This window comes from Pristis pectinata, chromosome 9 (assembly GCF_009764475.1).
Source record: "Pristis pectinata isolate sPriPec2 chromosome 9, sPriPec2.1.pri, whole genome shotgun sequence".
In the NCBI taxonomy this organism is placed as follows: domain Eukaryota; kingdom Metazoa; phylum Chordata; class Chondrichthyes; order Rhinopristiformes; family Pristidae; genus Pristis; species Pristis pectinata.
In genome coordinates, this window is record NC_067413.1 from 102,449,780 (window position 1) to 102,465,979 (window position 16,200).

At 41.0% G+C, this 16,200-nt stretch overlaps 1 protein-coding gene across 1 annotated transcript in view; it reads right to left on the reverse strand.

Annotated features, from left to right (window-relative positions):
* The window catches only part of avl9 (AVL9 homolog (S. cerevisiase)), a 172,546-nt gene that overhangs the window by 144,180 nt on the left and 12,166 nt on the right, over positions 1 to 16,200 (reverse strand). Inside the window, exons 2-4 of the mRNA XM_052022816.1 lie at positions 11,502 to 11,622; positions 3,257 to 3,342; positions 1,833 to 1,904 (exon numbers count right to left, since the gene is read on the reverse strand). Coding sequence (XP_051878776.1) covers positions 1,833 to 1,904; positions 3,257 to 3,342; positions 11,502 to 11,622 — 279 coding nt within the window. The remainder of the gene's footprint in view (positions 1 to 1,832; positions 1,905 to 3,256; positions 3,343 to 11,501; positions 11,623 to 16,200) is intronic.

A 16,200-nucleotide genomic window follows, 5' to 3' on the forward strand; every position in this document is an offset into this window, starting at 1 on the left:
ATCACTATTTCAGACAAATAACCGACTTTGCGTGCAGATATGATCTGATTGTAAAATTAAGGACATTTGTAAACACACAACTTTAAAGAAAAACGATGTAATCTGAGAGTTAATTTTAGTATTTTCTAATTGCTCAGATTGAAATGATAGGCTGATTTGTTAAAAAGCTTCATTACAAACCTGTCATTTCCAAGCATAGCCAACAACATTCGAAGAATGATTTGTGTTTACATTACTGTGTGCATTTGGTTTAAAATAACATTGGGCAGGAAGTATATTTACCCACATTTCACCAAAACATTGAATTTCCAATCACAACTTTGCCGAAGGCAATCAGTTCAACGTGGATAAGGAAGAGCAAATAAAAGGCTACCTAACATTTAACTGCTTTAATCAATGTGCAGAACATCTCTGTTCCATCCCCAAGACACTTCCAGTTGTCCATCACTTTAATTGTCCATCCCACTTTGACCGCTCTGTTTTTCCATTACTTTTCCAACTCTGCTCAGAATAACCTCATGGAATAGCACCTCATCTTGAATTTGGCACAATCCAGCCTTCAGAACCCAACACCGAACTCAACAATATCAGATAATCAGCCATTCCAATCATAGAACATAACAGCACAGTACAGGCCCTTTGGCCCACAATGTTGTGCCAACATTTTATCCTGCTCTAAGATCTATCTAACCCTTCCCTCCCACATAGCCCTCCATTTTCCTATCATTCATGTGGCTATCCAAGAGTCTCTTAAATGTCCCTAATGTATCTGCCCCCACCACCTCTGCTGGCAGTGCATTCCACACACCCACCACTCTGTGGTTAAAAAAAACTTACCTCTGATATCCCCTTATACCTTCCTCCAATCACCTAAAAATTATGCCCCCATGTTAGCCATTCAGTAATTTTAAATCATTCAGTAATTTTTCCCCTCTCCCCATTTCTGACAACTTCAGATGTCATTTGTCTCCTTCAACGTACATCTACTTCAGATATATTTCCCCCCCCCCCTTTTTAAGCCAGCAGCTCTGCCATATGATATTTAAGCTCTCCTGGTCCCCATTCTATCACCAACCTTCCCTTTTATTCTCTCCTATCTTCTCCTCTTTGTCTCTTAAAACTGATGTCTAACTTTTCCCAGTTCCAATGAAAAATCACCAAATTGAAACATTAACTCTGTCTTCACAAATGTTGCCCAACCAGTTGAGTTTGTCCAGCATTTTGTTGGCACAGAGTCACACGTCATGGAAATAGGCCCTTTGCCCACTAAGTCATTGCCAGCCATCAAACACCCATTTACACTCATCCTACACTAATCCCATTTTATTCTCCCCACTTTCACACCAACTCCCCACAGATTCTACCACCCACGTACATACTTGGAACAATTAACAGTTGCCAACTGACCTACCACCCACAGACCTTTGGGATATGGGTGCAAACCAGAGCATCTGGGAAAATCCACTTGATCACAGGGAGAGCATGCAAACTCCTCATATTGTATTTTTGTTTCAGATTTCCAAGATCTACAGATTTTTTTTGCTTTTGAGCAACTTGAACAAGCCCTTTTTCAGAAGGGAAGAATAACTTCCCAGTAGGCCCATCAGAACCAGTTCATTCAATGGATTCCAACAGAAAAGTTATAAATAAAGTCAAAAATAAAATTAAGTCTGATCAGCATCAAGGCTTGTTATTATTACTTTCAAACCAGACAACAAAACAAAAGAAGTTCAATGAAATGGTACTTTCTCCTATTGCTTCCCAAAATTTTATATTTATTTTATTAAAGAAAATGCATTTGATATGTATTTGAGAAAAATTTAGTGAATTACCAGCCTACTGAGCACACAGACACTCTTTTGAACAGTTTCTCTCGTGACATCTGCTTGACGAACCTTCAGGGTCTGAAATTAAGCAACATTTGTTAAGAATGAAGCCCTTACAGAAATATAGACAAATTTTCACAGCTTGATATAGAGAATGAAATGAATAAAACAAAGGATGATCATGACAATGGAAGAAAAAAAGTTATGTCTGCATTAAAATGCTGCAGCAATAGCTTGGTAAATCATTTAAGATAATTTCTCTACAAGTTAAGTTCCAAAACAGTGTTGGATGAACTTCAGAAAGGTAAGCTAGCAATTACAAGACAATCATACAATTACAAAGTTACATGGCTGGCAGCCAGGTGATCAATGGAGTCCATGTTGGTTCCATGCAAGAACAAACACTCCCACTGCTCCACCCTATCCCCTTAAGATCTTATTTTGCCTTTCAGTACTTATCGAGCACCATAACTGAATTTACTTCCATTACCTCCCCTACGTTCAATATTATAAAAACATTTCGTCATATCACTTTTGTTTCTCTTGCCAATCATTACATTCTGCAACCTCTTGTTTTTTTTTTGAAGGATTTCTCTCGATCTGTTCTGTTCCAAGGAGAACACTACCAACTTTTCTGGTCTATCAATGTAACTAAAATCACTCATTGCTGGAATCATTCTTGTAAATCTCTTCTACATCCTTTCTGAAGTCTTTATGTCTTTCCAAAAGTGTGGTGCTGAGAACCGAACTCAATACCTTAGTTTAGGCTGAAACTGGCTAAAAAGGAGCAGAAATGGGTCAAAAATATTCCTGTACACAAAACAGTATTAGTCAGTTTCATAGCTCCACCCTCATGTAGGTCCAATCGAAGACTGAATTACATCCTTTACAGTACCCTAACACTCACTCTAGATTGGTCACCTACACCAAGAACTGGTGGGGACAAGGGTAGCTACCAAAGATACTGGTTGTTCTCCCCCTGGCTTCTTCACTCCTCCTCCAATACAGTAGCACATCTATAAAAAAAATTATTTTTGCATAAGCTGAAATATTATTCAGTGTGTAACCTGAGCTCCAAGAGTAACTAAGTTATGTTATCTTTGTGCCCTCCTCCAAGAAAAAGTTAAAGTTGTCAACTTTAACTGGCATTGAGAGACAGTTATAATCAATTCAGGTAAAAGAGTACTGATTTTTCTATCACTTATGGTCCAATAAAGCAAGTTCCAAATATTAAAAGGGCTTTTTGGAAATACAGACAATAACCCCAGAAAATTTCACAAAATGCATGTTATTGACTGCTTGAGTATTAAACAAAAGAAGTTATAATAAACTATGGTAGTCTTTTCTTCCCTCAAACACAACTTGCAAAACAGTTCTTCCTCAGCTGCCATAACAAATTATTTGTTATATTTTCAGTAAGGAAAACACACCTTGGCGTCAATCTGACGGTAGCAAGAAACACCATAAACTGTCTTTTGATTTCCACTTCTTGGAGGCAAATGAAAATAAACGGTATCTGAAGGAGAGAGAAAAACAATTATATCATAGAACAGTACTGCACAGGAACAGGCCTGTCGGCCCACCACATCTGCACTGACCATGATGCCAATCTAAACTATTTCCATCTGCCTTCACATGATCCATACCCCTTCATTCTCTGCCTGTTCATGTGTCTTTTTAAATGCCTCTTAAATGTTGCTGTCATATCTGCTTCCATTACCTCCTCTAGCAGCACATTCCAGGCACAAACCACTCTTTATGTAAAAAAAAAGTTAACTGGCAAATCTCCTTTAAATTTTCCCCCTCTCACCTTTAATCTTTGCCCTCAAGTATTTGACATTTCCACCCAGGGAAAAAAAACTACTCTGACCATCTACCCAATCTATGCCTCTCATAATTTTATATATTTCTATCAGGTCGACCCTGAGACTCCAGAGAAAACAATTCAATTTTGTCCAACAGAGAATTGTAAGGAGAGGTTGAAGCTCTTGTACCCTATTCTTTCCTATAGTTTGGAAATCAAAACTGCACATTATCCTCCAAATATGGCCTAAATAACATTTTGTACAGCCGCAACACGACTTCCCAACTTTTAAATACAACACCCTGGCTGATGAAGGCAAGTATGCCAAATGCCTTCTTTACCACCCTATCCACTTGTGTTGCCAATTTAAGGAAAATTCTGGTCTTGTTCCCCAAGATCACTCTGTACATCAATGCTCCGAAAAGTCCTGCCATTTACTTCTACTTTCCTCTTGCATTTCACCTCCAAAAATGCATTAGCTCACACTGGTCAGGATTAAACTCCATCTCCCATTTCTCTGCCCAAATTTCCAACTGATCTGTATCCTTCTGTATCCTTTGACAACCCTCCTCGTTATTCACAACTCCACCAATTTTCAAGTCATCTGCAAAATTAATAATCAGACCACCTATATTTTCATCAAAATCATTAACATAAATTACAAGCAACAGAGGTCCCAAAACTGATCCTTTCAGAACACCACTGGTCACAGACCATCAGTCAGAAAAACCCTCTACTGCTATCCTCTGTCTTCTATGGCCAAGCCAATGTTGGATTCAATTTTCCAGCTCACCATGGATCCCATGTGTCTTAATCTTCTGGACCAGTCTACCACGAGGCAGAGACCTTGTCAAATGCTTTGCAGAAGTCCCTGTAGTCCCAACATCCACTGCCCTACTGTCATCAATCATGTTCATCACTTCCTCAAAAAAAAATCAATCAAATCTGTGAGGCAGAAGCTCCCCAGCACAAAGATATACTGACTATCCCAAGGCCATGCTTTTTCAAATGTGAGTAAATCTTGTCCTTAAGAATCTTATCCAGTAAACTGTAGCAAGAAACAACTGCCAGAGGAACTCAGTGGGTCGAGCAGCATCTTGGGGAGGGCAGGGAAGGTGAGAGGAATTGTTGAAGTTTTGGGTCGAGATCCTGCATCAGGACTGAGTGGAGAGGGAAGATAGCTGTCATAAAAAGGGGAGGGGGAAGGGTGAGACAGGGGCCGGGAGGTGATTGATGGACCAAGAAAGGGTGAAGGATGATGGGTAGGAGCCAGGTAGGAGAGGAAGAGGAGTGGTTCTCCACTCCCTGCCACTGATACAAGGCTCACAAGCTGATAACTTCCTGGTTTGTCCCTGTTCCCCTTAATGAACAAAGATCATTGATTAATATATAGGAAGCAGGAAAGAACTTAAACAAGACACTAAGAGGACTAAATGGGGCCATGAAATGTCCTTGGCAAGTAGGATTAAGAAGAATCCCATGGCATTTTATAGATTTATTAGCCGCAAGAGGGTTGCAAGGGAAAGGGTCGGTCCATTATTTCTTCCTGCTTCCTTTATATTTGTCAAGGGCCTTTTTTTTTTAAAAAGTTATTCTCCAGATCTCTGTCAGGGTCCCAGCGATCTCCTCCCTTGCTTACCTCAGTATCCTGAGATAGATCCCATCAGGCCCTGGATACTTATCCAACTCAATGTTTTTCAAGACACCGAAGACTTTTTTTTCATGTCAAAATGCCTCAGAATATCAACATACTCATCCCAAATCTCACCATCATTCATACCCTTCTCCTTGGTGAATTCCAATGCAAAGTACTTATTAAGGACCTCACCCACCTTCTCTGGCTCTCTGAAGAAGTTCCCTCCTTTGTCCTTGAATGGACCTACCCTACCCACTTGCTCCTAATATATGAATAAGATGCCTTGGAATGATCCTTAATCTCTAGCATCTGCAGTCTCTTGTGTGTCCTTAATCCTGTTTGCCAAAGACATTTCATGGGCCCTTTTAGCCCTCCTAATTTCTTATTGAAGTTCTTTTTTGCTTACTTTATATTTGTCAAGGGCCTTGTCTGGTTTCAGCTTCCTAAACCTTATATATGCTTCATTTTTATTTTTGACTAAACTTGCAATATCTCATGTCATCCAAGGTTCTTGAACCTTACCCTCTTCATCTTTTATCCTCACAGGAACATGCTGGTCTTGAACTCTGATCAACTGGCCTTTACATCTGACATTTATTCATCATTTAGATTTCAGGTTAGGGTTTTCTTCTATTTTCTCCACTTCCTGCCTAAAACTGTTGTTATTAGCCTTCCTGCAACTTAGCACTTTCACCCAAAGACCAAACATATCCTTATCCGTAACTATCTTAGAACTTACAGAATTGTAGTCCAGAGGACATGGATTTAGAGCAAGGGGGAGAGAGATTTAGGGGGGATAGGAGGGGGAAATTCTTTTGCTGGCGAGTACCTGGAATGCACTGCCTGAGAGAGTGGTGGAATCTGGGTTCAGATAACCACTTGGATTGCTGAAGCATAAAAGGCTATGGACCAAGTGCTGGGAGACAGGATTAATATGGATGAGTACCAACTGATCTGTGTGGATGAGTTGGGCTGAATAGCCATTTCAGTGCTGTATCATTCTATGACTTGTATGACAATAACTTTTACGTTCCCAAAATGCTCTCCTACTGAAACTCCGATCACCTAGCCTTGGAAATAGCCTTGGGAAAAAAAAACCCTAACCCTGATTCCCCTATACAAGGTCTAGTACGGCCCCATCCCTCGAGCACAAGATGACCAGTAAAAACAAAAATGATTCTTTGGCCAAGTCGAAAATTGGCCTTACACCAATTTAAACCTTAATTACATAGAACAGTACAGCACAGGAACAGGCCCTTCGGCCCACAATGTTGTGCCAAACTAATTACATTAGTAATAAAATGCCCAGCTAAACTAATCCTTTCTGCCTACACAATATCCATATCCTACCATTTCCCTCACATTCATGTGCCTATCTGAGAACTTCTTGAATGCCCCTATTGTATTTTCTGGTCAATCCCTTTCCTTTTCCATAATGTCACGAACCAGCAACAAAAGAAACACACTGAGCATGATTCAGTGTTAAAAACTATTTTATTAATCACTACTTATGATAATACGTAAAATAAAAGTAAAAATGTTAGTATGTTAGAATTCAAAAATGTTAAACCTCGAACGTTAACCCCAAAACTAAACTCGTCGTGTGTGTGTGTGACAAAGTCCCAAACTCCAAGTTCCGGAATGGTTCTTAAAATTCAGTTCCGCAAGTCATAAGGTGAAACATGAGCAAGGGCTTCTTCAACAACCACCGTTGTCTGAAGATAAGACGTAGATGTAGAAAAACAGAGAGAGAGTACATACGAAATCCAAATGTTCCACGATGGAACCCAAACGACACTCCAGTGTTTACTTGGTAGTGACTTCCTCACCCCGAAAAGCATCCGAATCGTGGTCGTCCACACAAATACCTGTTTCCTTCTACAGGTCAGCAACAAAGTGAACTCCACCGGATTACTTCCAACTTCCATACATGGATTTCAGTGGCAGACACAGTTATTGTTTCTCATCCATCAATAGAGAACACGAGCAGGCTGGTGTCTCTCTCCCTTCTCTCTCTCTCCTTCTTCTTCTAACTTCTTCAACAACGTCAATACGTCCTTTATCTTCTATTGACGTAAGCATGCCCCACACACACATACACACTCTATCTTAAAGGGACTTTCACTGAGTCCGTAACAATAAGGACTTTAAAATATATGAGTTATGGTCACTATTTCCAAAATGTTCTCCTACTGACACTTCCTCCACTTCACCAGTTACATTCTCCAAGGTCCAGTCCTTCACTGGTATATCTACATCTTGCATCAAAAAGCTCTCCTGGACACACATCAAAAGTTCAACCCTTTCTGAGTCTTTAATGCTAAGGTAATCCCAGTTAATATCTGAAAACTAAAGTCCCCTATTACAATAACACTTTTTATTACATCTCTCTGATATCTCCCTCCATACCCGTTCCTCTATCTCCTGTTGTCCAGTCTGTAATATTCCCCCTTTTAGTTTCTAATTTCTACTCACGTGGCCTCATTTGAGTAACGTTCTGGTATTTCCTCTCTCAATACTGAAGTAATGCAATCTCCCCTTTTACTCTCCCGTTTCACCTAAAAATTCTATATCTTTGGATATCAAGTTGCCAGTCCTGCCTATCCTTCAACCATGTATCAGTGAAGGTAACAATATTGTTGAAACTTGTGTTTATTAAAGCTTTGAGTTAATCTACTTGAGTAATTGTACACCTTGCATTAAAATAGATGCAATTAAGCTTTGAATTCCCTTGATGTGCACTGACTCAAGTGTTCTGCCTACTGGACACAGCCTTTTTTCCCTTGAGGTGCTCTCCATCTGAACTACTGAGCTCCTTTCCCCTGCCAAATCAGTTTAAACCTTCTTCAACATCATTAGCAAACCTCCCAGCAAGGATTATAGACCCACTCTGGTTGTAAGGTGTAATGCATCCTGTTTGTACAGGTCCCACCTTCCCCATAAACAGCCCCCAGTAATCCAGGAACCTAAAGCCCATCCTCAAGCACCATCCCTTCAGCCACACATTCATCTGACCTATCCTATTCCTGTACTCACTAAATCTTAGCTCCAGAAGTAATGCAGAGATTACAGCCTTTGAGGTCCTGCTCTTTAAATGGCCACTGAGCTTCCTAAACTCATGGTGTAGGACCTCATCCCTTCTTCTTCCTGCATCATTGGTACTTATATGTACCACAACACATGGCTGTTCACCCTCCCCTTTCTGAATGTCCTGCAGCTGCTCCAAGACATCATTGACCCTACCACTATCACTCCCCCAGTCTTGTTTCCACCCGCTTCCCCCCCCACCCACCCCCCCCCCCCCCCCGCCTCCACACCCACCCTTCCTTCTGTACAGAAGCACGCACTATGGTGCCATGAACTGGGCTGCTGCCTCTGTTTTTCCCTGGATGGCCACCTCCACACACCCACCTCCTCCCCCCCCACCCCCAATACAGTATTCTCGTCAGTTCCCCCACAGGGGACTGCTGGACTACGTGCCTACTCTTGCTGGTGGTCACTCATCTCCTTTCTTTCTGTACCTGCAGAGTGATTAACCAGCTCACTAATGCACTGTCTACAACATTCTCCACATCCTGGATACTCCAGTGAGTCCATCTGAAGCGTCAACCACTCTAGGCAGTCTGGCAGGAGTTGCAGCTGGACACACTTCTGGCAGGTGTCACCATGAAGTACATGTCCCTGATCTCCCAAGATCCCCACAATCACAAAAGCCAGTCTCCAGCCAATTTAACTTACTCAATGTAATCTAAAGAAATGTTTGAGAGCAATGAATACAGCAAAGGTGCTGGGATCAGACATCTCAGCTATAGCACTGAAGACTTGTGCTCCAGTACTAGCTGCAATTCAAGCCAAACTGTTCCAGTATAGTTACAACATCAACACCTACAGCAACAATGTGGAAAATTGTCCAGATATGCCCTTTTCACTAAAGCAGAACAAATCCAATCTGGCTAATTATCACCCAAGCAGTCTATTCCCAATCATCAGCAAAGTGATGAAACTGTTAACGGCAGTGCTATCAAGTGGCACTTACTCACCAATAACCTTCTCACTTGTGCCCATTTTCAGTTTTGCTAGGACCAATCCATTCAAGATTTCATCACAGACTTTATCCAAATGTGGACCAAAGAGCTGCCCTTGACATAAAGGTAATATTTGACTGAGTATCAAGCTGCACTGGTAAAATTGAGCTGAATGCCCATCAATGACTTGAATCATTACTCACACAAAAGGAAGCTGGGTGTGGTTATCAATCATTTCAGCCCTAGGACTTCACGACAGGAATCTAACCACCTTCAGCTGCTTCATCCATGACCTTCCTTCCAACAAAGTTCAAAAATGGAGTTGTTCACTGATGACTGCACAATGTCCAATTCCATTAACAGCTCCTCAGTAAATGAAGCAGACCATGTCTGCATACAGCAAGACTAGAATACATTCAGGCATGAACTGGTGTGGCAAGTAATATTCTTGCCACAAAAATGACAGGCAATGTCCATCTCTGACAAGAAAGAATCTTACAAACTACCCTTTACATTTAATTACATTACCATTAATGAGCACCCACCATCAATATGCTGGAGGACATCACTGACCAGAAACTCAACCGGACCAGTCACATAAACACCTTGGCGATAAGAACAGGTAAGAGGCTGGGATATCCTGGGACAAGTGACAAGCCAACTGACACCTCAATGCAACATATACAAGGGACATCAGTAGCACAATGATGAGCACAGCAACAATAACTCAACAAGCTCGACACCATCCAGAACAAAGTCTGCTTGATTGGCACCTCATCAACCACCCTAAGTATCCATTCCCTCCAAAGCCATTGCACAGTGGCTGCAGGGTGTACCATCAACAAAATTACTCACTCAGGCTACTCTGGCAGCACCTCCCAAACCATAACCTCCACCACCAAGCAGGACAAGGTGGCAAGTGCATGGGAACAATGCCACCAGCAGCTTCTACCCAAGTGCCACATCATTCTGACTTGGAAACATATCACTAATTCTTCATTGTTGATCAGTCTAAATCCTAGAACTCCCTCCCCAGCAACACTGCAGGAATACCTTCAAGAAAATGATGTACCACCACCTTCTCAAGGGCAATTAGGGATGATCAAAAAATGTTGGCCTTGCCATCAATGCCAGATACCAAAAACTAATTAAAATATGAACACAATCAGCAACCATCCCAATGGAACTTGCTATTTCCATATTTTTAGCTGATGGTTTCCAGGTCTGTGCAATGTCCTGAATTAGGAAAATTTTCCCCATTTCTCCCCTAGCATCTTTGCCAATTATTTTAAATCTATGATCTCTGGTTAATAAATTGCTCATACATTCTGTTGCCTTTCAATTCAGGTTAAGGTAGTACAATTTGTTATTGGGCTGACAACCAAACTTCTCGACCATTGATCCAGAGACAAGAGTCAAATCCCACTACAGCAGCTGAGGAACTTAAATATAAGGAATTAATCTAGAACTAGAAATGTTGGTGTTAGTGACCAAACACAAAACAACATGACTGTCAGTAAAATCCACTTGGTTCACTAATGACCTTCAGAGAAGAAATTCAACTGTCCTTACTTTGTCCAGCCTGTCTGTGTGAAATGCAATAGCAAAGACACCAAGTGCTTGAGTCCCAACTAACTTCTCAGTACAAGGGAAATTGAGAATGGACAACAAATGCTGACATTACTACATCCATTGAATGATTTAAAGAGGCAAAGCGGAAATTATCTGGTCGAAGACAGATCTCGTGTATGCATTTTTACCTTTTTATTTTTAGCTCAGTATTTTGGCTTTTAGTCATGTCCTGTAAAATCAATTAATTTCTGTTGTGAAAAAAATTTTAGTCAATAAGATTTATCAATGATAGGTCTCCATACAACAAAAATTTAAACAACATGGGGACAATCAAATTCATATTGTTAACGATCCATATCAGTAATAATACCAATAAGCAAAAAAATTGTGTTTAGTAGTTCTGTGGGAAGAAGACAACCAGGAAACTTGGAGAAGTCTCAAATTCTTTACCAAAAAAGTAACCATTTGAAGCACCTGAACAAGGATCCATGCTCAATTCATAGTGAGAATGTCAGCAGAATGATCAAGTGTGTTTTTCCCCTGAGAATGAACATAATCTTGGGTAAAAGTATTACAAACTGATATTAACAATTACTGTAGTTAGCATAAATATTAATGGATTCCTTCATTTATCTCACCCTCTTGGTAGTTATGTGCTCCATCTGGCAAAGCAAGAAATGGAAGGTATTTCCATTCCTCGGGCAAGCTGTGACCATCGTGTCCTTCTTCTGGAATCAATGGTGGATAAGAAAATTCAACCTGCAGTGTTTCAGAATGTAAAATACAATAAGTAACAGTAATATGGCATCAAGAATAAATTTGCAGAGTATTTATAAGGATTCCTATTGGAAGCTTTCCTGACAGTGAAGCCAAATTCCCTGGTTTGGAAATTCATGACTACTTTGAATATGGTCACAAGGGCCTCCCACCAGTCCACAAAATTATTCGGATCCTATCAAAGTGTTAAATATGTGAGTAAGGGACTTGCAGAACAAAGCTGCCATTTCTTTCATTATTCTTGGTTAATTGTTTGAAGGGCTAGTATACCCATCTATTTTGAGAACACTTCCCATTATCACCAATCCCACTTCCCACCCACTCAGCTCCACACGTCCTTCTACTTGTCAGGACAATACCCATCTTTGCTTTGATATTTTCAGTTATATCATCATCCTTTTTGGTGGTGAAGACTGATCACCATTTAAGATCAGGGCCATAACCTGAGAGTCCATTGATTCTGGTGTAAAACATTCTCAATACCAGTGTAATTATTTATATACAAACTTGGAAGAGACTTTCCCATTGTTACTGTTGCTATTCATTACTTTTCTTCTCCAGGTTCCTTTTGACTGTTTCAAATGAAGCTTTTAATTGTTTCATCTCTTCTAGTGAAAACTATTTTCTTACAATTGGTAAAAAAAAATTTTCACTGAGTTTGATTTGCCCTAGCAAATGACCCATCAGACAATCTGGTTTTATTTTGCAATGTATCCTTCTCTCAGTTTGACTGGCATGCACAGATTTGTTTTGGATTAAGGCATTTTTTACCAGTATTCTACTCCTACCAGTATTCCTTTACTTTTCATTACATCTCCACTTAATGCACTTACCTAAACAAATCATTTGCTTCTTGTCCCTTGAAAATTCTGTAATCTAAAATAAAACTGTTTGATTTTTACATATTTACTTTCCACATCAATAACAGTGACGTAGGCTATTTTAGATGTAATGTCATAAAATAAGAAAGGGTTAATTAATGACAGGGAGCAATGATCATAATACTGTATGGGTGTGCCCCAGGTGCTGCTTTCTTCCCATAGTTGAAAGCAATGCTAGTTTTTAGATTAATTGGCTGTTGTAAATTGCTCCTAGTGCAGATCGGTGGTGGGAGAATAGGAGGGAGATGATGAGCATGGGTGAGAAAGTAGGTTAACGGCTAGGGTTAGGATAAGGGTTAGTGTCAGTGTCTTAAATAAATATAAAAGTATGATTTGTGCCAAAGAATCAAGCACAGCCAAATGAATAAAAATAAATTGAAGGAAGAGAATGTGCTCTTCTTCATAACCAGGTTACTAGTCAGAACATAACTGGATATGAGCAGAAATATGTTCTGCATTTTCCATTGTGCTACCATGACTGCAGAGGAAAGTGTCTCTAATATTACTAATACTTATTCAAAAAGAGACACTATATACATACAAAACAAAGAAAATTTAACAGAAAACCAAGAAGCAACCTGACAGAAGGGTTTCAATAGCTAGACAAAGATGCTTCCACATGTGGTGAATGAAAAGAGGGAGCCATAAACATAAGAGTCACTCATATATAGAACAGTACCATGATGTTGTGCCAAATTAATTAAGCTAATGACACCTAATCCCCTCTGTCTGCATATAAATTGGTTTATTATTGTCACATGTACCGAGGTACAGTGAAAAACTGTTCTGCATGCCATCAACACAGATCATTTCATCATATCAGTACATCAAGGCAGTACAAGGGAAAACAATAACAATGCAGAATATGGTGTAACAGTTACAGATAAAATGCAGTACAGGCAGACGATATGTTGCAAGGTCATGATGAGGTAGATTGTGAGGTCAAGAGTGCATCTTATCGTACAAGAGGTCTGTTCTATAGTCTTATAACAAAGGGATAGAAGCGGTCCTCAGCCCAGTGGTTCGTGCTTTCAGGCTTTTGTATATTCTTCCCAATGAGTGAGGGGGAGAAGTGAGAATGTCCAGGGTGGGAGGCATCTTTGATTATTTTGGCTGCTTTACCGAGGAAGCAAGAAGTATAGTCAGTGTCCATGAAAAGGAGGTTGCTTTCCCTGATGTGTTGAGCTGTTTCCACAACTCTCTGCAGCTCCTTATGGTCTCGTGCAGAACAGATGCCATACCAACCCATGATGCAGCTGGACAGGATGGTTTCTCTGGTGCATCTATAAAAATTGGTGAGGGTCAACGAGAACATGCCAAATTTCTTTAGCCTCCTGAGGAAGTGGAGACCCTGGTGCACTTTCTTGGCCGTGGCATCTATGTGGTTGGATCAGGACAGGCTATTGGTTCTGTTTACGCCTCAGAACTTGAAGCTCTCAACCATCTTCACCTCAGCATCATTCATGTAAACAGGAGCATGTACACCACCCACCTTCCTGAAGTTGATGACCAGCTCTTTTGTTTTGGTGACATTGAGGGAAAGGTTGTTGTTGTCATAACACCATGCCACGAGGTTCTCGATCTCCTTCCTGTACTCCAATTCATCATTCTTTGAGCTTCAGCCCACTATGGTGGTGTCACCTACAAACTTGTAGAAGCAGTTAGAGCAGAATCTGGCCATGCAGTCTTGAGTGCATAAGGAGTAGAGTAGGGAGTTGAGGACGCAGCCTTGTGGGGTACCAGTGTTGAGAGTAATTGTGGCAGAGGTGTTGCTGCCTATCCTTACTGATTGCAGTCTGCTGGTCAGGATATCAAGGATCCAGTTGCAAAGAGAGCTGTTGGGCCCCAGGTCTATGAATTTGGAGATGAGTTTGCTTGGAATTACAGTATTGAAGGTGAAGCTGAAGTCACTAAGCAATAGTCTAGTGTAGGTACCTTTACTGTCCAGATGCTCCAGAGATGAGTGGAGGGCCAGGGAGATAGCATCCACTGTGAACCTGTTTCAGCAATAGGTGAATTGCAGTCGGTCGAGGTTGTTTGGGAGGCTGAAGTTGATGTGTGCCATGACCAGCCTCTCGAAGCATTCATGATGGTGGATGTCAGATGTTAAATGGTGAAGAATGGTTGAGGGGCCCCAGTGACCTATGCCTGCTCCCATGTTCATGTATAAAGATGGGATGTGGACTTCCTGCACAATTCAAAGCAAGCAATGGACAACCTGGATAGGGGTAAGTTGTGACTGACAGATTCAAAGGCAAAGACTTTCTTAAGAAGGTGCATACATGCTCATCAAGGAGGGCTCTCAAAAGCAGCTACCTTCTTGACATGGCAGCTGCACCTCCTTTTCGTTGCTTGAAGCCCTCACTCCAGCTGTGAAAATGACAGCAGGCATGCACTCACCAGATAGAAGAAATATTCTCCTTCGGTTTTTCGCCTACTGATAAGGAAATCAATAAAGGCTCGTGCATTTGTAAAGCAATTTGCACATTAAATCCCTTTTTAAATATCATGCACTTAAAAAGAGACTGTACCTCAAACGCAAATTCGAGTCATGAAGTTATACAGCATGTTAAAAAGCCCTTGGGCTCAACTTGTCCACGCCAACTAAGTTGTCTGCTTGAGCTGGTCCCAATTGCCCATGTTTGGCCCCTATCCTCTAAACCTTTCCTATCCATGTACCTGCTTAAATGTATTTTACCTGCCTCTACCACTTCCTCTGGCGGCTCATTCCATCTACCCAACACCCTCTATGTGAAAATCAAATATGCCCATCAAATCCCTTTTAAATCTTCCCGTCTCACCTTAATCCTCTGCCCTGTAGTTTTAGACTCCCCAACCCTGGGAAGAAGACTGTGACCATTTACCATCTATGTCCCTTATAAACCTCTATAAAGTCACCCCTTAGCCTTCAATGTTCCAGGAAAAACAGTCCCGGCCTATCCAGTCTCTCAAGCCCCAGCAATATCCTTGTGAATCTTTTCTGCAACCTTTCCAGCTTAATGACATCCTTCCTTTACCCAGGCAACAAGAACTGCGCACAGTATTCCAAGCGCAGTCTCACCAACATCTTGAACAGCTGTAACATGACATGCTAACTCTTGTACTCAATGTCCTGACCAATGAAGGCAAGTATGCCAAATGCCTTCTTCACCATCCTGCCTACCTGTGTGTCTCCACTTCGAGGGAATTATGTATCTGTACCCCTAGGTCTCTCTGTTCTACAACACTTTCCAGGGCCCTGCCATTTACTAAGTCCTACCCTGGTTTAATTTACCAAAGTGCAACATCTCGCACTTGTCCCAGTTAAATTCCATATGTCATTCTGTGGCCCATTTTCCAAGCTGGACTAGATCCTCTTGTAAACTTAGATAACCCTTTTCATTGTCCACCACCAATTTTTGTGTCATCCGCAAACTAAGTTATCAACAATGTCATCCAAATCGTTAATAATGGATGACAACCAAGAGTGGACTCAGCACTGAAACCTGCGGCACACCACTGGTCACAGGCCTCCAATCTGAAAAACAACCCTCCAATCTGAAAAACAACCCTCAACTACCACCCTACCTAATTGAATATGCTACTGACGTCACAGACTTCATTAGTAAGTGCGCAGAGGTCTGAGTGCCAATGAAGGGAATCTGGGTGTTCCCCAACCAGAAACCATGGATAAACCGAG